Source organism: Coregonus lavaretus (assembly GCF_964263955.1).
Source record: "Coregonus lavaretus genome assembly, chromosome: 27".
NCBI lineage: Eukaryota > Metazoa > Chordata > Actinopteri > Salmoniformes > Salmonidae > Coregonus > Coregonus lavaretus.
In genome coordinates this window covers 42,855,509-42,879,404 of record NC_140014.1, presented here as the reverse complement: position 1 = coordinate 42,879,404, position 23,896 = coordinate 42,855,509, and the positions used below count along the sequence as shown (strand labels likewise).

General features: G+C 46.5%; 1 protein-coding gene across 1 annotated transcript in view; it reads right to left on the bottom strand.

Annotated features, from left to right (window-relative positions):
- Positions 1-587: 587 nt before the first annotated feature.
- fbln5 (fibulin 5) overlaps positions 588-23,896 on the bottom strand; it is a gene marked incomplete at its 5' end in the record, with an annotated part of 45,643 nt that continues 22,334 nt past the window's right edge. The window contains 6 exons of the mRNA XM_084144518.1: positions 588-918; positions 13,973-14,171; positions 16,142-16,268; positions 19,919-20,041; positions 21,783-21,899; positions 23,004-23,120. Of these exons, the coding sequence (XP_084000644.1) occupies positions 757-918; positions 13,973-14,171; positions 16,142-16,268; positions 19,919-20,041; positions 21,783-21,899; positions 23,004-23,120 (845 nt within the window). The 3' untranslated portion in view covers positions 588-756. The remainder of the gene's footprint in view (positions 919-13,972; positions 14,172-16,141; positions 16,269-19,918; positions 20,042-21,782; positions 21,900-23,003; positions 23,121-23,896) is intronic.

Below are 23,896 nucleotides of genomic sequence, written 5' to 3'. Positions count from 1 at the left end.
GAAGAGGAGACAGACAGCATCACATCTAGAGAACAGAGAAGAGGAGACAGACAGCATCACATCTAGAGAACAGAGAAGAGGAGCCAGACAGCATCACATCTAGTGAACAGAGAAGAGGAGACAGACAGCATCACATCTAGAGAACAGAGAAGAGGAGACAGACAGCATCACATCTAGAGAACAGAGAAGAGGAGTCAGACAGCATCACATCTAGAGAACAGAGAAGAGGAGACAGACATCATCACATCTAGAGAACAGAGAAGAGGAGACAGACAGCATCACATCTAGAGAACAGAGAAGAGGAGACAGACAGCATCACATCTAGAGAACAGAGAAGAGGAGACAGACAGCTTCACATCTAGAGAACAGAGAAGAGGAGCCAGACAGCATCACATCTAGAGAACAGAGAGAAGAGGAGACAGACAGCATCACATCTAGAGAACAGAGAGAAGAGGAGACAGACAGCATCACATCTAGAGAACAGAGAAGAGGAGACAGACAGCTTCACATCTAGAGAACAGAGAGAAGAGGAGACAGACAGCATCACATCTAGAGAACAGAGAAGAGGAGACAGACAGCATCACATCTAGTGAACAGAGAAGAGGAGACAGACAGCATCACATCTAGAGAACAGAGAAGAGGAACAGAGCTGCCTGAGGAGAGTTGGTAGATTTGGAGAGTTAAGGATTCTGGGATGGTATCCTTAGGGCTGTGAGAGGAAGACAGGACGTGGTGATTGGTCAAGGGGGAGGGTCCTCAGTAAGGACGCTCTGACACGTATATCGTGAGCCGTATGATGCTGCTGCCTCTGAAGTTGATGACGTTGTTAACGGTTACCATCTCCAGGTCCAGGACCAGCTCCCTGGGACCCTTGATGGGCCGAGACAGGACCAGAGTGGCACTCACGTTACTGGTTTGCTGAAAGAGAACAGAGAAGAAAAGAGATAGAGAGAACTTTGTGACAACTCCGTTGACGTAAAAAGGGATTGATAAATAAACATGACAGACTGATTGACATCATGTGCTACTAGTTAATGTGATCCTATCTCCCCACAAAACTGGTCTTACCAGGCCTATTGCATAACGGTTATATACAGTGGAAGTATTCAGACCACTTCACTTTTTACACATTTTGTTACATTACAGCCTTATTCTAAAATGGATTACATTTATTTTTTTTCCTCATCAATCTACACACAATACCCCATAATGACAAAGCAAAAACAGGTTTTTAGAAATGTTTGCAAATGTATAATTTTTTTTAAAATGCCTTATTTAAATAAGTATTCAGACCCTTTCCTCAGTACTTTGTTGAAGCACCTTTGGCAGCGATTACAGCCTCGAGTCTTCTTGGGTATGACGCTACAATCTTGGCACATCTGTATTTGGGGAGTTTCTCCCATTCTTCTCTGCAGATCCTCTCAAGCTCTGTCAGGTTGGATGGGGAGCGTCGCTGCACAGCTATTTTCAGGTCTCTCCAGAGATGTTCGATCGGGTTCAAGTCCGGGCTCTGGCTGGGCCACTCAAGGACATTCAGAGACTTGTCCCGAAGCCACTCCTGCATTGTCTTGGCTGTGTGCTTAGGGTCGTTGTCCTGTTGGAAGGTGAACCTTCGCCCCAGTCTGAGATCCTGAGCGCTCTGGAGCAGGTTTTCATCAAGGATCTCTCTGTACTTTGCTCTGTTCATCTTTCCATCAATCCTGACTAGTCTCCCAGTCCCTGCCGCTGAAAAACATCCCCACAGCATGATGCTGCCACCACCATGCTTCACCGTAGGGATGGTGCCAGGTTTCCTCCAGACGTGACGCTTGACATTCAGGCCAAAGAGTTCAATCTTGGTTTCATCAGACCAGAGAATCTTTTTTCTCATGGTCTGAGAGTCCTTTAGGTGCCCTTTGGCAAACTCCAAGCGGGCTGTCATGTGCTTTTTACTGAGGAGTGGCTTCCGTCTGGCCAATTTTGAGTCTCATAGCAAAGGGTCTGAATACTTATGTAAATAAGGTATTTCTGTTTTTTATTTCTAATACATTTGCAAAAAAAATCTAAAAACCTGTTTTTGCTTTGTCATTATGGGGTATTGTGTGTAGATTGATGAGGAAAAACAAACAATTTAATCAATTTTAGAATAAGGCTGTAACGTAACAAAATGTGGAAAAAGTCAAGGGGTCTGAATACTTTCCGAATGCACTGTATGTTATAACACTGTCCCTCCCGTATGTTATAGTATGAAAAATGTATGCACTCATTAACTGTAAGTCGCTCTGGATAAGAGCGTCTGGTAAATGACGTAAATGTAAATGTAAATGTAAATAACACTGTACTGTTTAAGGAACTCAAATATACTGGCTTTTCCCTTCTGCATAGCAGTAGTTTAGTTAAAACCACTTCCTACTTTCCTTCATGCAAGTCATGATTTATGGTTTCAGATCAAACACTGCCGGATCATGAGCAAACAGAGGGTTCGGCACGACACTGTACGCCACAATGTACTTTGGAGGGATTTCATTACGGTCTTTGCAGTAGATTATTTAAAAACCAAAATCAAACAGCAGTCTTATTATTAGAGAACACAATCAGAATCTCCTGAGTGAGTGAGTCTGCATGACACTGGCCTAGCAGAGTAGAGCTCCACCTCTCTCTAACCCTACACACTCTTAGTGCCCCATCTGCTGGCCAACTACACCAAGCACAGTGCGCATACTGGATCCTGGACTTCCTGACGGGCCGCCCCCTGGTGGTAAGGGTAGGCGACAACACATCTGCCAAGCTGATCCTCAACACTGGAAAGGGAAAGGGCGATACCTAGTCAGTTGAATTCATTCAGCTGAAATGTGTCTTCCACATTTAACCCAACCCCTCTGAATCACAGAGGTGTGGAGGGCTGCCTAAATCGAGATGCACGTCTTCGGCGCCCGGGGAACAGTGGGTTAACTGCCTTGCTCAGGGGCAGAACAACAGATGTTTACCTTGTCAGCTCGGGGATTAGATGAGGGTTCTACATGAGGGTGAGTAAGGGAGGGAGGGAGGGAGGGAGGGAGGGAGGGAGGGAGGGAGGGAGGGAGGGAGGGAGGGAGGAGTTCTACATGAGGGTGAGTAAGGGAGGGAGGGAGGAGAGTAAAAAAAATATTTAAAAAAATAAATAAATAAAATTAAAGAGCAGCAGTAAAATAACAGTAGGGAGGCTATATACAGGGGGTACCAGTACAGAGTCAATGTGCGGCGGGGGCACAGGTTAGTCGAGGTAATTGAGGTAATATGTACATGTGGGTAGAGGTAAAGTGACTATGCATAGATAAAAAACAGAGAGTAGCAGCATCGTAAAAGAGGGGATGGGGGATAGTCCGGGTAGCCATTTGATTAGCTGTTCAGGAGTCTTATAGCCTGGGGGTAAAAGCTGTTAAGAAACCTTAGGGACCTAGACTTGGCGCTCCGGTACCGCTTGCCGTGCGGTAGCAGAGAGAACAGTCTATGACTTGGGTGGCTGGAGTCTTTAACAATTTTTAGGGCCTTCCTCTGACACCGCCTGGTATAAAGGTCCTGGATGGCAGGAAGCTTGGCCCCAGTGATGTACTGGGCCGTACGCACTACCCTCTGTAGTGCCTTAAAGTCAGATGCTGAGCAGTTGCCATACCAGGCGCTGATGCAACCAGTCAGGATGCTCTCAATGGTGCAGCTGTATAACTTTTTGAGGATCTGAGGACCCATGCCAAATCTTATCAGTCTCCTGAGGGGGAATAGGCTTTGTCGTGCCCTCTTCACGACTGTCTTGGTGTGTTTGGACCATGATAGTTTGTTGGTGATGTGGACACCAAGGAACTTAAAACTCTCAACCTGCTCCACTACAGCCCTGCTGATGAGAATGGGGGCGTGCTCAGTCCTCTTCTTTTTCCTGTAGTCCACACATAATCATCTCCTTTGTTTTGATCACGTTGAAGGAGAGGTTGTTGTCCTGGCACCACATGGCCAGGTCTCTGACCTCCTCCCTATAGGCTGTCTCATCGTTGTCGGTGATCAGGCCTACCACTGTTGTGTCATCGGCAAACTTAATGATGGTGTTGGAGTCGTGCCTGGCCATGCAGTCAAGGGTGAACAGGGAGTACAGGAGGGGACTGAGCACGCACCCCTGAGGGGCCCCCGTGTTGAGGTTCAGCGTGGCAGATGTGTTGTTACCTACCCTTACCACCTGGGGGCGGCCCGTCAGGAAGTCCAGGATCCATGAGCTGTTGTCAATGAATAGCATTCTCACGTACAGTTGGGAAAAAAAGTATTTAGTCAGCCACCAATTGTGCAAGTTCTCCCACTTGAAAAGATGAGAGAGGCCTGTAATTTTCATCATAGGTACACGTCAACTATGACAGACAAATTGAGAAAAAATATCCAGAAAATCACATTGTAGGATTTTTTATGAATTTATTTGCAAATTATGGTGGAAAATAAGTATTTGGTCACCTACAAACAAGCAAGATTTCTGGCTCTCACAGACCTGTAACTTCTTCTTTAAGAGGCTCCTCTGTCCACCACTCGTTACCTGTATTAATGGCACCTGTTTGAACTTGTTATCAGTATAAAAGACACCTGTCCACAACCTCAAACAGTCACACTCCAAACTCCACTATGGCCAAGACCAAAGAGCTGTCAAAGGACACCAGAAACAAAATTGTAGACCTGCACCAGGCTGGGAAGACTGAATCTGCAATAGGTAAGCAGCTTGGTTTGAAGAAATCAACTGTGGGAGCAATTATTAGGAAATGGAAGACATACAAGACCACTGACAATCTCCCTCGATCTGGGGCTCCACGCAAGATCTCACCCCGTGGGGTCAAAATGATCACAAGAACGGTGAGCAAAAATCCCAGAACCACACGGGGGGACCTAGTGAATGACCTGCAGAGAGCTGGGACCAAAGTAACAAAGCCTACCATCAGTAACACACTACGCCGCCAGGGACTCAAATCCTGCAGTGCGAGACGTGTCCCCCTGCTTAAGCCAGTACATGTCCAGGCCCGTCTGAAGTTTGCTAGAGTGCATTTGGATGATCCAGAAGAGGATTGGGAGAATGTCATATGGTCAGATGAAACCAAAATAGAACTTTTTGGTAAAAACTCAACTCGTCGTGTTTTGAGGACAAAGAATGCTGAGTTGCATCCAAAGAACACCATACCTACTGTGAAGCATGGGGGTGGAAACATCATGCTTTGGGGCTGTTTTTCTGCAAAGGGACCAGTACGACTGATCCATGTAAAGGAAAGAATGAATGGGGCCATGTATCGTGAGATTTTGAGTGAAAACCTCCTTCCATCAGCAAGGGCATTGAAGATGAAACGTGGCTTGGTCTTTCAGCATGACAATGATCCCAAACACACCGCCCGGGCAACAAAGGAGTGGCTTCGTAAGAAGCATTTCAAGGTCCTGTAGTGGCCTAGCCAGTCTCCAGATCTCAACCCCATAGAAAATCTTTGGAGGGAGTTGAAAGTCCGTGTTGCCCAGCGACAGCCCCAAAACATCACTGCTCTAGAGGAGATCTGCATGGAGGAATGGGCCAAAATACCAGCAACAGTGTGTGAAAACCTTGTGAAGACTTACAGAAAACGTTTGACCTGTGTCATTGCCAACAAAGGGTATATAACAAAGTATTGAGAAACTTTTGTTATTGACCAAATACTTATTTTCCACCATAATTTGCAAATAAATTCATTAAAAATCCTACAATGTGATTTTCTGGAAAAAAAATTCTCATTTTGTCTGTCATAGTTGACGTGTACCTATGATGAAAATTACAGGCCTCTCTCATCTTTTTAAGTGGGAGAACTTGAACAATTGGTGGCTGACTAAATACTTTTTTCCCCCACTGTAGGTGTTCCTTTTGTCCAGGTGGGAAAGGGCAGTGTAGAGTGCAATAGAGATTGCATAATCTGTGGATCTGTTTGGGCGGTATGCAAATTGGAGTGGGTCTAGGGTTTCTGGGACAATGGTGTTGATGTGAGCCATGACCAGCCTTTCAAAGCACTTCATGGCTACAGACGTGAGTGCTACGGGTCAGTAGTCATTTAGGCAGGTTACCTTAGTGTTCTTGGGTACAGGGACTATGGTGGTATGCTTGAAACATGTTGGTATTACAGACTCAGTCAGGGACAGGTTGAAAATGTCAGTGAAGACACTTGCCAGTTGGTCAGCGCATGCTCGGAATACGCGTCCTGGTATTCCGTCTGGCCCTGCGGCCTTGTGAATGTTGACCTGCTTAAAAGTCTTTCTCACATCGGCTACGGAGAGCGTGATCACATAGTCATCCGGAACAGCTGGTGCTCTCATGCATGCTTCAGTCTTGCTTGCCTCGAAGTGAGCATAGAAGTAATTTAGCTCGTCTGGTAGGCTGGTGTCACTGGGCAGCTCGCGGCTGTGCTTCTCTTTGTAGTCTGTAATAGTTTTCAAGCCCTGCCACATCCGACGAGCGTCGGAGCCGGTGTAGTACGATTCAATCTTAGTCCTGTATTGACTCTTTGCCTGTTTGATGGTTCGTCGGAGGGCATAGCGGGATTTCTTATAAGCGTCCGGGTTGGTGTCCCGCTCCTTGAAAGCGGCAGCTCTACCCTTTAGCTCGGTGTGGAAGTTTCCTGTAATCCATGGCTTCTGGTTGGTGTATGTACGTACGGTCACTGTGGGGACGACGTCATCGATGCACTTATTGATGAAGCCAGTGACTGATGTGGTGTACTCCTCAATACCATCGGAAAAATACTGGAACATATTCCAGTCTGTGCTAGCAAAACAGTCCTGTAGCTTAGCATCTGTGTCATCTGACCACTTCTTTATTGACGAGTCACTGGTTCTTCCTGCTTTAGTTTTTGCTTGTAAGCAGGAATCAGGAGGATAGAGTTATGGTCAGATTTGCCAAATGGAGGGTGAGGGAGAGCTTTGTATGCGTCTCTGTGTGTGGAGTAAAGGTGGTCTAGAGTTTTTTTCCCTCTGGTTGCACATTTGACATGCTGGTAGAAATGAAGTAGAACGGATTTAAGTTTCCCTGCATTAAAGTCCCCGGCCACTAGGAGCGCCGCCTCTGGATGAGTGTTTTCCTGTTTGCTTATGGCCGTATACAGCTCATTGAGTGCGGTCTTTGTGCCAGCATCAGTTTGTGGTGGTAAATAGACAGTTACGAAAAATATAGATGAAAACTCTCTTGGTAAATAGTGTGGTCTACAGCTTATCATGAGATACTCTACCTCAGGAGAGCAAAACCTTGATACTTCCTTAATATTAGATTTTGTGCACCAGCTGTAGCGTATATCCCGCCAGCTGTATGTTACAAATATACACAGACCGCCACCCCTTGTCTTACCGGAGTCTGCCGTTCTATTCTGCCGATGTAGCGTATATCCCGCCAGCTGTATGTTGTCCATGTCGTCGTTCTGCCACGACTCGGTGAAACATAAGATATTACAGTATTTAATGTCCCGTTGGTGGATATTCGTGATCGTAGTTCGTCTATTTTGTTATCCAATGATTGTAGGTTGGCTAATAGGACTGATGGTAGAGGCAGATTACCCACTCGCCGTCGGATCCTTACAAGGCACCCCGACCTACGTCCCCGATATCTCTGTCTCTATGTGAATGAAGGGAATTTGGACCTTGTCGGGTGTCCGAAGAAAATCCTTCGCGTCCGACTCGTTAAATAAAAAATATTCGTCCAGTACGAGGTGAGTAATCGCTGTCCTGATATCCAGAAGCTCTTTTCAGTCGTAAGAGACGGTGGCAGAAACATTATGTACAAAATAAGTTACAAATAACGCGAAAAAACACACACACTAGTACAATTGGTTGGGAGCCTGTAAAACGACAGCCATCTCCTTCGGCGCCATCTACCTCAATACCTTACTCCCCCTCATGTAGATCTCTCCTCCCTCCCTCCCTCCCTCATGTAGATCTCTCCTCCCTCCCTCATGTAGAACTCTCCTCCCTCCCTCATGTAGATCTCTCCTCCCTCCCTCATGTAGATCTCTCCTCCCTCCCTCATGTAGAACTCTCCTCCCTCCCTCATGTAGATCCCTCCTCCCTCCCTCATGTAGATCTCTCCTCCCTCCCTCCCTCCCTCCCTCCCTCATGTAGAACTCTCCTCCCTCCCTCATGTAGATCTCTCCTCCCTCCCTCATGTAGATCTCTCCTCCCTCCCTCATGTAGATCTCTCCTCCCTCCCTCCCTCATGTAGATCTCTCCTCACTCCCTCATGTAGAACTCTCCTCCCTCCCTCATGTAGGACTCTCCTCCCTCCCTCATGTAGAACTCTCCTCCCTCCCTCCCTCCCTCATGTAGAACTCTCCTCCCTCCCTCATGTAGAACTCTCCTCCCTCCCTCCCTCATGTAGATCTCTCCTCCCTCCCTCATGTAGATCTCTCCTCCCTCCCTCATGTAGAACTCTCCTCCCTCCCTCCCTCCCTCCCTCATGTAGATCTCTCCTCCCTCCCTCATGTAGAACTCTCCTCCCTCCCTCATGTAGAACTCTCCTCCCTCCCTCATGTAGATCTCTCCTCCCTCCCTCATGTAGATCTCTCCTCCCTCCCTCATGTAGATCCCTCCTCCCTCCCTCATGTAGATCTCTCCTCCCTCCCTCCCTCCCTCCCTCATGTAGAACTCTCCTCCCTCCCTCATGTAGAACTCTCCTCCCTCCCTCATGTAGATCTCTCCTCCCTCCCTCATGTAGATCTCTCCTCCCTCCCTCCCTCCCTCATGTAGAACTCTCCTCCCTCCCTCATGTAGAACTCTCCTACCTCCCTCCCTCATGTAGATCTCTCCTCCCTCCCTCATGTAGATCTCTCCTCCCTCCCTGATGTAGAACTCTCCTCCCTCCCTCATGTAGATCTCTCCTCCCTCCCTCATGTAGAACTCTCCTCCCTCCCTCATGTAGATCTCTCCTCCCTCCCTCATGTAAATCTCTCCTCCCTCCCTCATGTAGATCTCTCCTCCCTCCCTCATGAAGATCTCTCCTCCCTCCCTCATGTAGATCTCTCCTCCCTCCCTCATGTAGATCTCTCCTCCCTCCCTCATGTAGAACTCTCCTCCCTCCCTCATGTAGATCTCTCCTCCCTCCCTCATGTAGATCTCTCCTCCCTCCCTCATGTAGATCTCTCCTCCCTCCCTCCCTCCCTCATGTAGATCTCTCCTCCCTCCCTCATGTAGATCTCTCCTCCCTTCCTCATGTAGATCTCTCCTCCCTCCCTCATGTAGATCTCTCCTCCCTCCCTCCCTCCCTCATGTAGAACTCTCCTCCCTCCCTCCCTCATGTAGATCTCTCCTCCCTCCCTCATGTAGATCTCTCCTCCCTCCCTCATGTAGAACTCTCCTCCCTCCCTCATGTAGATCTCTCCTCCCTCCCTCATGTAGATCTCTCCTCCCTCCCTCATGTAGATCTCTCCTCCCTCCCTCATGTAGATCTCTCCTCCCTCCCTCCCTCCCTCATGTAGATCTCTCCTCCCTCCCTCATGTAGATCTCTCCTCCCTCCCTCATGTAGAACTCTCCTCCCTCCCTCATGTAGATCTCTCCTCCCTCCCTCATGTAGATCTCTCCTCCCTCCCTCATGTAGAACTCTCCTCCCTCCCTCCCTCATGTAGATCTCTCCTCCCTCCCTCATGTAGAACTCTCCTCCCTCCCTCCCTCATGTAGATCTCTCCTCCCTCCCTCATGTAGAACTTTCCTCCCTCCCTCATGTAGATCTCTCCTCCCTCCCTCATGTAGAACTCTCCACCCTCCCTCATGTAGATCTCTCCTCCCTCCCTCATGTAGAACTCTCCTCCCTCCCTCATGTAGAACTCTCCTCCCTCCCTCCCTCATGTAGAACTCTCCTCCCTCCCTCATGTAGAACTCTCCTCCCTCCCTCCCTCATGTAGATCTCTCCTCCCTCCCTCATGTAGAACTCTCCTCCCTCCCTCATGTAGATCTCTCCTCCCTCCCTCCCTCCCTCATGTAGAACTCTCCTCCCTCCCTCATGTAGAACTCTCCTCCCTCCCTCATGTAGAACTCTCCTCCCTCATGTAGATCTCTCCTCCCTCCCTCATGTAGAACTCTCCTCCCTCCCTCATGTAGATCTCTCCTCCCTCCCTCATGTAGAACTCTCCTCCCTCCCTCATGTAGATCTCTCCTCCCTCCCTCCCTCCCTCATGTAGAACTCTCCTCCCTCCCTCATGTAGATCTCTCCTCCCTCCCTCATGTAGATCTCTCCTCCCTCCCTCATGTAGATCCCTCCTCCCTCCCTCATGTAGAACTCTCCTCCCTCCCTCATGTAGATCTCTCCTCCCTCCCTCCCTCCCTCATGTAGATCTCTCCTCCCTCCCTCATGTAGAACTCTCCTCCCTCCCTCATGTAGATCTCTCCTCCCTCCCTCCCTCCCTCATGTAGATCTCTCCTCCCTCCCTCATGTAGATCTCTCCTCCCTCCCTCCCTCCCTCATGTAGATCTCTCTCCTCCCTCCCTCATGTAGATCTCTCCTCCCTCCCTCCCTCATGTAGATCTCTCCTCCCTCCCTCATGTAGATCTCTCCTCCATACTACATAGAGCCATGACTACATGGAACTCTATTCCAAGTCCGGTAACGGATGCAAGCAGTAGAATCAGGACTGTGAAGAGACACACGCATACGGGCGCTAGCACACGTACTCTACACACACACACATTGTAATATTGTTGTATGGTGATATCGTACATTTTGTGTTGTAGATACAGTGCATTGGGAAAGTATTCAGACCCCTTGACTTTTTCCACATTTTGTTACGTTACAGCCTTATTCTAAAATGGATTAAACCCTCATCAATCTACACACAATACCCCATAATGACAAAGCGAAAAAAGGTTTTTAGAAATGTTAGCTAATTAATTAAAAATACAAAACAGAAATACCTTATTTACATAAGTATTCAGACCCTTTGCTATGATACTCTAAATTGAGCTCAGGTGCATCCTGTTTCCATTGATCATCTTTGAGATGTTTTTACAACTTGATTGGAGTCCACCTGTGGTAAATTCAATTGATTGGACATGATTTGGAAAGGCACACACCTGTCTATATAAGGTCCTACAGTTGACAGTGCATGTCAGAGCAAAAACCAAGCCATGAGGTCGAAGGAACTGTCTGTAAAGCTCAGAGACAGGATTGTGTCGAGGCACAGATCTGGGGAAGGGTACCAAAAAATATCTGCAGCATTGAATGTCCCAAGAACACAGTGGCCTCCATCATTCTTAAATGGAAGAAGTTTGGAACCCCCAAGACTCTTCCTAGAGCTGGCCGCCCGGCCAAACTGAGCAGTCGGGGTAGGAAGGGCTTTGATCAGGGAGGTGACCAAGAACCCTATGGTCACTCTGACAGAGCTCCAGAGTTCCTCTGTGGAGATGGGAGAACCTTCCAGAAGGACAACCATCTCTGCAGCACTCCACCAATCAGGCCTTTATGGTAGAGTGGCCAGAGGGAAGCCACTTCTCAGTAAAAGGCACATGACAGCCCGCTTGGAGTTTGCCAAAAGGCCCCTAAAGGACTCTCAGACCATGAGAAACAAGATTCTCTGGTCTGATGAAACCAAGATTGAACTCTTTGGCCTGAATGCCAAGTGTCACGTCTGGAGGAAACCTGGCACCATCCCTACGGTGAAGCATGCTGGTGGGAGCATCATGCTGTAGGGATGTTTTTCAGCAGCAGGGACTGGGAGACTAGTCAGGATTGAGGGAAAGATGAACGAACGTGCCCCTGAATGTCCTTGAGTGGCCCAGCCAGAGCCCGGACTTGAACCTGATCTAACATCTCTGGAGAGACCTGAAAATAGGTGTGCAGCAACGCTCCCCATCCAACCTGACAGAGCTTGAGAGGATCTGCAGAGAGGAATGGGAGAAACTCCCCAAATACAGGTGTGCCAAGCTTGTAGCGTCATACCCAAGAAGACTTGAGGCTGTAATCGCTGCCAAAGGTGCTTCAACAAAGTACTGAGTAAAAGGTTTGAATAAATAAAAAAAATTCTCTTTTTTCATTTGCAAAAAAGTCTAAAAAACGGTTTTTGCTTTGTCATTATGGGGTGTTGTGTATAGATTGATGAGGGGGAAAAAACAATTTAATCAATTTTAGAATAAGACTTTAACATAACAAAACATGGAAAAAGTCAAGGGGTTTGAATACTTTCTGAATGCACTGTATGTAGTGGTGTAATAATGTTATATGATGTACTGTTTTATCTTTTGTTTTATGTGTAATGTAAGTGCCTTAATGTGTTTGGACCACAGGAAGAGTAGCTGCTGCCTTGGCAGGAACTAATGGGGATCCATAATAAACCCCAGGAAGAGTAGCTGCTGCCTTGGCAGGAACTAATGGGGATCCATAATAAACCCCAGGAAGAGTAGCTGCTGCCTTGGCAGGAACTAATGGGGATCCATAATAAACCCCAGGAAGAGTAGCTGCTGCCTTGGCAGGAACTAATGGGGATCCATAATAAACCCCAGGAAGAGTAGCTGCTGCCTTGGCAGGAACTAATGGGGATCCATAATAAACCCCAGGAAGAGTAGCTGCTGCCTTGGCAGGAACTAATGGGGATCCATAATAAAAGAGTAGCTGCTGCCTTGGCAGGAACTAATGGGGATCCATAATAAACCCCAGGAAGAGTAGCTGCTGCCTTGGCAGGAACTAATGGGGATCCATAATAAACCCCAGGAAGAGTAGCTGCTGCCTTGGCAGGAACTAATGGGGATCCATAATAAACCCCAGGAAGAGTAGCTGCTGCCTTGGCAGGAACTAATGGGGATCCATAATAAACCCCAGGAAGAGTAGTTGCTGCCTTGGCAGGAACTAATGGGGATCCATAATAAACCCCAGGAAGAGTAGTTGCTGCCTTGGCAGGAACTAATGGGGATCCATAATAAACCCCAGGAAGAGTAGTTGCTGCCTTGGCAGGAACTAATGGGGATCCATAATAAACCCCAGGAAGAGTAGTTGCTGCCTTGGCAGGAACTAATGGGGATCCATGATAAACCCCAGGAAGAGTAGTTGCTGCCTTGGCAGGAACTAATGGGGATCTATAATAAACCCCAGGAAGAGTAGTTGCTGCCTTGGCAGGAACTAATGGGGATCCATAATAAACCCCAGGAAGAGTAGCTGCTGCCTTGGCAGGAACTAATGGGGATCCATAATAAACCCCAGGAAGAGTAGCTGCTGCCTTGGCAGGAACTAATGGGGATCCATAATAAACCCCAGGAAGAGTAGCTGCTGCCTTGGCAGGAACTAATGGGGATCCATAATAAACCCCAGGAAGAGTAGTTGCTGCCTTGGCAGGAACTAATGGGGATCCATAATAAACCCCAGGAAGAGTAGTTGCTGCCTTGGCAGGAACTAATGGGGATCCATAATAAACCCCAGGAAGAGTAGTTGCTGCCTTGGCAGGAACTAATGGGGATCCATAATAAACCCCAGGAAGAGTAGTTGCTGCCTTGGCAGGAACTAATGGGGATCCATAATAAACCCCAGGAAGAGTAGTTGCTGCCTTGGCAGGAACTAATGGGGATCCATAATAAACCCCAGGAAGAGTAGCTGCTGCCTTGGCAGGAACTAATGGGGATCCATAATAAACCCCAGGAAGAGTAGCTGCTGCCTTGGCAGGAACTAATGGGGATCCCTAATAAATACAAAAATACAAATACCTCCCTCCCTCCCCCCTCATGTAGAACTCTCCTCCCTCCTTCATGTAGAACTCCCTCCCTCATGTAGAACTCTCCTCCCTCCCTCACCCTCATGTAGAACTCTCCTCCCTCCCTCACCCTGATGTAGAACTCTCCTCCCTCCCTCACCCTCATGTAGAACTCTCCTCCCTCACCCTCATGTAAAACTCTCCTCCCTCCCTCCCTCCCTCCCTTCCACCCTCACCCTCATGTAGAACTCTCCTCCCTCCCTCCCTTCCACCCTCACCCTCATGTAGAACTCACCTCCCTCCCTCCCTCCCTCCCTTCCACCCTCACCCTCATGTAGAACTCTCCTCCCTCGTTGCCCGGTCCTTTGATCTGGAAGATATAGAAAGCTCCGGGGTATCGCGTGGTGGCCTGCATCTGGAAGATGTCTGCTGGGACACTGCGGCCTGAGGACAGGTCCATGTGGCGGTACAGGATGGTGAAGGGCCTGTCTCTACAAGCTGGGTTCACAGCACTACACATACACTGACTGGAGGGAGGGAGGGAGGGAGGGAGGGAGGGGGAAAAAGAGAGATGCATCACTTAGAGAGAGACGCATCACTTAGAGAGAGCCACATCACTTAGAGAGAGACGCATCACTTAGATACTTATCACTTAAAGAGAGACGTATCACTTAAAGAGAGACATATCACTTAGAGAGAGACGTATCACTTACAGAGAGACATATCACTTACAGAGAGACATATCCCTTACAGAGAGACATATCCCTTACAGAGAGACATATCACTTACAGAGAGACATATCACTTACAGAGAGACATATCACTTACAGAGAGACATATCCCTTACAGAGAGACATATCCCTTACAGAGAGACATATCACTTACAGAGAGACATATCCCTTACAGAGAGACATATCACTTACAGAGAGACATATCCCTTACAGAGAGACATATCCCTTACAGAGAGACATATCCCTTACAGAGAGACATATCACTTACAGAGAGACATATCCCTTACAGAGAGACATATCCCTTACAGAGAGACATATCCCTTACAGAGAGACATATCCCTTACAGAGAGACATATCCCTTACAGAGAGACATATCCCTTACAGAGAGACATATCCCTTACAGAGAGACATATCACTTACAGAGAGACATATCCCTTACAGAGAGACATATCACTTAAAGAGAGAAAGAAATATCACTTGAACTCCTGTGTTCATGTTCATAACGCATCAGAGTAGGAGTGCTGACCTAGGATCAGGTCCCCCCCTGTCCATATGGAGTGCTGATCCAGGATCGGGTCCCCCCCTGTCCATATGGAGTGCTGATCCAGGACCAGGTCACCCCCTGTCCATATGGAGTGCTGATCCAGGACCAGGTCACCCCCTGTCCATATGGAGTGCTGATCCAGGATCGGGTCACCCCCTGTCCATATGGAGTGCTGATCCAGGATCGGGTCACCCCCTGTCCATATGGAGTGCTGATCCAGGACCAGGTCACCCCCTGTCCATATGGAGTGCTGATCCAGGATCGGGTCCCCCCCTGTCCATGTGATGTATTCATTATTATCGAAAAGGCTAAACTGATCCCAGATCAGCACTCCTACACTGAGATGCATTATGAACATAGGAGCATTAAAATGAGAGTGAGTATAAGAGGTAGTGAGTAGACATACAAAACCACAGTCCAAGACAGACAGACAGACAGACAGACAGACAGACAGACAGGAGGACAGACAGACAGACAGACAGACAGACAGACAGACAGACAGACAGACAGACAGACAGACAGACAGGCAGGCAGGCAGGCAGACAGACACCGAGTGTACAAAACATTAAGAACGCCTTCCTAATATTGAGTTGCACCCCCCCTTTTGTCCACAGAACAGCCTCAATTCGTCGGGGCATGGACTTTAAAAAAGGTATCGAAAGTGTTCCACAGGGATGCTGGCCCATGCTGACTCCAATGCTTCCCACAGTTGTGTGAAAAACCCAGCAGCGTTGCAGTTCTTGACACAAACCGGTGCGCCTGGCACCTACTACCATACCCCGTTCAAAGGCACTTAAATCTTTTGTCTTGCCCATTCACCCTCTGAATGGCACACATACCCAATCCATGTCTCAATTGTCTCAAGGCTTAAAAATCCTTCTTTAACCTGTCTCCTCCCCTTCAGCTACACTGATTGAAGTGGCTTTAAGAAGTGACATCAATAAGGGATCATAGCTTTCACCTGGATTCACCTGGTCAGTCTACGTCATGGAAAGAGCAGGTGTTCTTAATGTTTTGTACACTCAGTGTAGATCAAAACATTTGGGTGAACTGTTGGAATCAGAGAAACAGAATGACTAATTCTATGGTTGGTGTTGTTGGCATGACAACAAATTAAAAAGCCAGGTAGGAGTTATGACAGGGTAGGAACCAAAGAGCAGGTGTTCCTATTGTCAGTGTAAACATAACCACAGTCTTAAGACACAGAACGTACTGGTACTCACTTGTCACCGAGTTCAACGTACGGTGGATCACATTTTAGCGGATCCAAGCATGTATAGCCTCCCTGGAAATTGAAACATACTTGTGCTGTTGTACACGTGTTGTTACCAGTCTCACATTCATTGATATCTTCAAAATCAAACACACAACAATTCACGTCAGTTAGACAACATCGGCAGCATCATCCAGTTATTATTACACAAGGTTAAAAAAATTCACAAAACAAGAGGTTGTAAACCATGTTGACTGCAGTATGTCTGAGAAAAAGGGTTTTGTTAAAGTTGGTCACGGAGTGAATCTCAAATTAGTCCTCTTCTTCTCACCATTTGAGAAGGAGGCGGCAAGGAGAGAGGACTTGAGGAATCACGGAAATATACTTTTGAGATTCACCCACAAAAGTAAGGTGCATCTGAAATGGCATCCAATTCCTTATATAGTGCACTACTTTTGACCAGAACTCTGTAGTGCACTACAGAGGGTATTATAAGTATTCACCCTCCTTGGACTTCTAAACATTTTTAATTGTGTAACAAAGTGAGATTAAAATGGATTTAAATTGTAATGTTTTGTCAACAAATACACAAAATTCTCTTTAATGTCAGTGGAAGAAAAATGCAAACATTTTTTAAAGATTAATTTCAAATAAAACACTAATATACCTTGATTAAATAAGTATTCCCCCCCCCCAATGCTAACTAGCATTAGCGCAATGACTGGAAGTCTATGGGTATCTGCTAGCGCAATGACTGGAAGTCTATGGGTAACGCTAGTTAGCAATTGCGCTGGCGCTAGCTAGCAACGTCCTTCATACTGCACGCAGAGACATAAAAATGGTATCAACAAGTTCATCGGACTCTGGGGAAGTAGATACAGGGCTCTGCCAAAATCCAGAAGTTTCCCTTTAAGTCAAAACTGTAACTAGGCCACTCAGAAACATTCACTGACTTCTTGGTAAGCATCTCCACTGTAGATTTGGCCTTGTGTTTTAGGTTATTGTCCTGCTGAAAGGTGAATTCCTCTACCAATGTCTGGTGTAAAGTAGACTGAAGCAGGTTTTCCTCTAGGATTTTGCCTGTGCTTAGCTCCATCCTGTTTATTTTTATCCTGAAAAAGTATTTTCCTATGTCAAGCATTCCCATACCGTAACACAGCCACCACCATGCTTGAAAATAAGGAGGCAGTTACTCAGTGATGTGTTGGATTTGCCCCAAACATAAGGCTTTGCATTTAGGCCAATAATGTATTGCTTTGCCTTGTTTTTTTTTGCATGTTTTGGAATATTTTTATTCTGTATATTTGTATTCTTCTTTTCACTCTGTCATTTAGGTCATTATTGTGGAGTCACTACAATGTTGTTGATCCATCCTCAGTTTTCTACCATCACAGCCATTGAACGCCATAGCTGTTTTAAAATCACCAATGGCTTCATGGTGACATCCCTGAGCAGTTTCCTTCCTCTCCTGCAGCTCAGTTCAGAACAATGACTGTATCTTTGATGTGTCTGGATGGTTTAATAAATAATCCACAGCATAATTATTAACTTGAACATGCTTAAAGATAATTTATGTCTGATTTGTTATTGTTACCCATCCACCAATCACAGCCCTTCTTTATGAGGCTTTTGAAAAGCTCCCTGGTCTTTGTAGTTGAATCCGTGCTTGAAATTCAACACTTGACTGAGAGACCTTACAGATATTGTATGTATGGGGGCCAGAGGAAGGGTTAGTCATTTAAAAAAAAAATATTTCACACAGAGTGAGTCCATGTAACTTATTATGTGATTTGTCAACCCTCTACTCTCGTAACCATATACGGGTTGAAAATGGCAGATTTGGACACTGATAAGCACCTACATTGTAACGTAGTGGCTGTACAGTAACATGCTATACATGACGTCAGAGATCAGTGGCAGTACAGTAACATGCTATACATGATGTCAGAGCTCTGTGGCAGTACAGTAACATGCTATACATGATGTCAGAGCTCTGTGGCAGTACAGTAACATGCTATACATGACGTCAGAGCTCTGTGGCAGCACAGTAACATGCTATACATGATGTCAGAGCTCTGTGGCAGTACAGTAACATGCTATACATGATGTCAGAGCTCTGTGGCAGTACAGTAACATGCTATACATGATGTCAGAGATCAGTGGCAGCACAGTAACATGCTATACATGACGTCAGAGATCAGTGGCAGTACAGTAACATGATATACATGACGTCAGAGATCAGTGGCAGTACAGTAACATGCTATAGATGACGTCAGAGCTCAGGCTCTGAGCTTCACAGCTCTGTAAAGGGTTTTGACTGACAGCCGTTCTGAACCTGAGGACCACACGCAACAAGAAGTTTCCCCCCATCCCTCTTGCTGATTGGGCAACTTTAGCACATGTTTTGTTGTCGGAGTGACGGAAATGCTGTAAATTACGAGGACTCGATTGTATTTTGAAAGATGAGACGTTGAGGATTATAATAAATACCGGTTTGATGTCATACAAGCGAACCAAACATCCGTGAGTCCAAATGTGCACTTCACATTTCCATATCATAAAAGTAATGTTATATACAGCGTCAACGTTTATGATCACTGTTTGATGTACAGTTAAAAGATGACATGGCGTCATACCCTGGGTTGTCCTGAACAGAATGAGCCTGTTTGATGTATTGTGAAGAAAATTTGCCGCGGACCACGCATCTGAATGCACTCATGACACCTAAATTGCGATCGGCTTCTCTGAATTGCCCAGTGAAAGCCTAACCACTGTAAGATCGTATTTTATAATTTAGCTAGTCATGTTGGCAATAGAACAAGCTTTCAAATGACGACCACCTGACCCAGATTGAGATTTATAATGGATCGTTTTTGGATTCTAACAGTAATTGTGTGATGGCGGGGATGCAGGGTTGTGTTCCAAACGAAACAACTACCAGTGTGTTTGCTCTAGTTCCTCAACAGAACAGCTAGGAGAGCTAAAACAAGCACCTTATAGTTGAAGACTCTTCTTTGAGTCATAAAAGTGCATTGAAATTACTTAGGAACTGTGCACACTTTGGAGAGGTGTGGCCACTTGGAGACACCAGCAGTTAGTCCTCTCACTCAAACCCAGTGTAAAGGGGTTAAGCCACCAAATGTTACTCCTGAACTAATTTAGGCTTGCCTCAACCAAGGGGGTGAATACTTAAGCAACAACTATATTATAGTTATTTAATTTGTATTAATTTGTAGAATCTTCTTTTCACTTTGACATTACAGAGTATACTGTGTAGATCAATGACAAAAATAATCACAATTACATCTATTTCAATCACAAATTTGTAACAACAAAATGGGTTAGTACAGTAGGTGTCCATTACCTTCACAGCTCCTCCCATTCCCTGGGCAGGTTAGAGTTAGTACAGTAGGTGTCCTGATTACCTTCACAGCTCCTCCCATTCCCTGGGCAGGTTAGAGTTAGTACAGTAGGTGTCCTGATTACCTTCACAGCTCCTCCCATTCCCTGGGCAGGTTAGAGTTAGTACAGTAGGTCTCCATTACCTTCACAGCTCCTCCCATTCCCTGGGCAGGTTAGAGTTAGTACAGTAGGTGTCCTGATTACCTTTACAGCTCCTCCCATTCCCTGGGCAGGTTAGTTAGTACAGTAGGTGTCCTGATTACCTTCACAGCTCCTCCCATTCCCTGGACAGGTTAGAGTTAGTACAGTAGGTGTCCTGATTACCTTCACAGCTCCTCCCATTCCCTGGGCAGGTTAGAGTTAGTACAGTAGGTGTCCTGATTACCTTCACAGCTCCTCCCATCCTCATAAAGGTAGTATCCTCCTGGGCAGTGACACTGGAAGGAGCCAGGTGTGTTCACACAGTGGTGTTGACACAGAAACTCAGAGAAGCCACACTCGTCCAGGTCTACAGTCGATACACACCGTTAGTAGTCATCACATTACATGGCATCACAGTAATCACACTAGTGGCAGACTACCGTTGGTTAAATAAACACTAGTGGCAGACTACCGTTGGTTAAATAAACACTAGTGGCAGACTACCGTTGGTTAAATAAACACTAGTGGCAGACTACCGTTGGTTAAATAAACTGATTTTACAGCATTCCCTGAATTCTACATGCCTTTTACCATTACGGTATCGCCAAACATTATAGCTCAAAGTTAAATAAGGTTCACAGGCAATGAATTAATAATCATTTGTATCGCCTTTTATCAATCACTAAAACACTGAGTGAATAAGCTTAGCTTAGCCTTTTAAGACACTGGGTGAATAGCTTAGCCTTTTAAGACACTGGGTGAACAGCTTAGCCTTTTAAGACACTGAGTGAATAGCTTAGCCTTTTAAGACACTGGGTGAATAGCTTAGCCTTTTAAGACACTGGGTGAATAACTTAGCCTTTTAAGACACTGAGTGAATAGCTTAGCCTTTTAAGACACTGGGTGAACAGCTTAGCCTTTTAAGACACTGGGTGAATAGCTTAGCCTTTTAAGACACTGGGTGAACAGCTTAGCCTTTTAAGACACTGGGTGAATAGCTTAGCCTTTTAAGACACTGGGTGAACAGCTTAGCCTTTTAAGACACTGGGTGAATAGCTTAGCCTTTTAAGACACTGGGTGAACAGCTTAGCCTTTTAAGACACTGAGTGAATAACTTAGCCTTTTAAGACACTGAGTGAACAGCTTAGCCTTTTAAGACACTGGGTGAATAGCTTAGCCTTTTAAGACACTGAGTGAACAGCTTAGCCTTTTAAGACACTGGGTGAATAGCTTAGCCTTTTAAGACACTGAGTGAACAGCTTAGCCTTTTAAGACACTGGGTGAATAGCTTAGCCTTTTAAGACACTGGGTGAACAGCTTAGCCTTTTAAGACACTGAGTGAATAACTTAGCCTTTTAAGACACTGAGTGAACAGCTTAGCCTTTTAAGACACTGGGTGAATAGCTTAGCCTTTTAAGACACTGGGTGAACAGCTTAGCCTTTTAAGACACTGGGTGAATAGCTTAGCCTTTTAAGACACTGAGTGAACAGCTTAGCCTTTTAAGACACTGGGTGAATAGCTTAGCCTTTTAAGACACTGAGTGAACAGCTTAGCCTTTTAAGACACTGGGTGAATAGCTTAGCCTTTTAAGACACTGGGTGAACAGCTTAGCCTTTTAAGACACTGAGTGAATAACTTAGCCTTTTAAGACACTGAGTGAACAGCTTAGCCTTTTAAGACACTGGGTGAATAGCTTAGCCTTTTAAGACACTGGGTGAACAGCTTAGCCTTTTAAGACACTGAGTGAATAACTTAGCCTTTTAAGACACTGAGTGAACAGCTTAGCCTTTTAAGACACTGGGTGAATAGCTTAGCCTTTTAAGACACTGGGTGAACAGCTTAGCCTTTTAAGACACTGGGTGAATAGCTTAGCCTTTTAAGACACTGGGTGAATAGCTTAGCCTTTTAAGACACTGGGTGAATAGCTTAGCTTAGCCTTTTAAGACTCTGGGTGAATAGCTTAGCCTTTTAAGACACTAGGTGAATAGCTTAGCTTAGCCTTTTAAGACTCTGGGTGAATAGCTTAGCTTAGCCCTTAGCTGTGTCTCTGCAACACCATCTCATTGGCTGTAATGTAACACAGAAGACTATTATCTCTCATCATCACCATTGCAGCTGGTCCCATCAGAAGCCAGCTCAAATCCTTGATCACAGTTACACATGTAGGAGCCATAGGTGTTGAAACAGCCGTGGGTACACGGTTTATCCTCGCACTCATCCACATCTAGAGAGGAGAGAAGGTTAGATTACCACCTTTAATATATCTCTATATACACACTAATGCTAAATAATTAGTAAGGCCACCTACAGGTATTTGTGCATGTGTACGTGTAAGCATGCGTGTGCGTATGCATGTGTACGTGTAAGCATGCGTGTGTGTGTGCATGTGTATGTGTAAGCATGCGTGTGCATGTGTGCGTGTAAGCATGCGTGTGCGTGTGCATGTGTGCGTGTAAGCATGCGTGTGCGCGTGCATGTGTATGTGTAAGCATGCGTGTTTGTGTGTGCATGTGTATGTGTAAGCATGCGTGTGCGTGTGTGCATGTGTACGTGTAAGCATGCGTGTGCGTGTGTGCATTTGTACGTGTAAGCATGCGTGCGCATGTGTGCATGTGTACGTGTAAGCATGCGTGTGCGTGTGTGCATGTGTACGTGTAAGCATGCGTGTGTGCATGTGTACGTGTAAGCATGCGTGTGCGTGTGTGCATGCGTACGTGTAAGCATGCGTGTGTACGTGTAAGCATGCGTGTGCGTGTGTACGTGTAAGCATGCGTGTGCGTGTGTGCATGTGTATGTGTAAGCATGCGTGTGCGTGTGTGCATGTGTACGTGTAAGCATGCGTGTGCGTGTGTGCATGTGTACGTGTAAGCATGCGTGTGCATGTGTGCATGTGTACGTGTAAGCATGCGTGTGCGTGTGTGCATGTGTATGTGTAAGCATGCGTGTGCGTGTGCATGTGTAACTGTAAGCATGCGTGTGCGTGTGTGCATGTGTACGTGTAAGCATGCGTGTGCGTGTGTGCATGTGTACGTGTAAGCATGCGTGTGCGTGTGTGCATGTGTACGTGTAAGCATGCGTGTGCGTGTGTGCATGTGTATGTGTAAGCATGCGTGTGCGTGTGCATGTGTAACTGTAAGCATGCGTGTGCGTGTGTGCATGTGTACGTGTAAGCATGCGTGTGCGTGTGTGCATGTGTACGTGTAAGCATGCGTGTGCGTGTGTGCATGTGTACGTGTAAGCATGCGTGTGCGTGTGTGCATGTGTATGTGTAAGCATGCGTGTGCGTGTGCATGTGTAACTGTAAGCATGCGTGTGCGTGTGTGCGTACCTTGGCAGGTCCTGCTGTCAGGGTTGAGGAGGAAGCCAGGGTTACAGGAGCAGGAGTAGGAGCCTGGCACGTTGGCACACAGCTGCTCACAGTACCCATAGCGGCACTCATCAATGTCTGGACACAGAGAGGTGGAAGTTAAACAATCAATGGTCCCGTGTAGCTCAGTTGGTAGAGCATGGCGTTTGTAACGCCAGGGTTGTGGGTTCGATTCCCACGGGGGGCCAGTATGAAGAAAAAAAACTGTAAGTCGCTCTGGATAAGAGCGTCTGCTAAATGACTAAAATGTAAAAAAATATATAATCTGGACACACAGAGACAGGCAGGCAGGCAGACAGAGACAGAGAGACAGGCAGACAGGCAGACAGGTAGAGACAGAGAGAGACAGGCAGAGACAGAGAGAGACAGAGAGACAGGCAGGCAGAGACAGAGAGAGACAGGCAGGCAGGCAGACAGAGAGAGAGAGAGACAGACAGACAGACAGACAGGCAGAGACAGAGAGAGAGAGACAGACAGAGAGACAGACAGACAGGCAGAGACAGAGAGAGACAGGCAGAGACAGAGAGAGAAACAGAGACAGGCAGACAGAAACAGACAGACAGAGACAGGCAGACAGAGAGAGAGACAGAGAGAGAGAGAGACAGACAGACAGAGACAGAGAGAGACAGACAGGCAGAGAGACACAGACAGACAGACAGAGACAGGCAGGCAGAGACAGGCAGAGACAGAGAGAGACAGAGAGAGAGACGCAGACAGGCAGACAGAGACAGACAGGCAGACAGAGACAGACAGGCAGACAGAGACAGACAGACAGAGACAGGCAGACAGGCAGAGAGAGAGACAGATAGGCAGAGACAGAAAGAGACAGACAGAGACAGGCAGAGAGAGAGAGA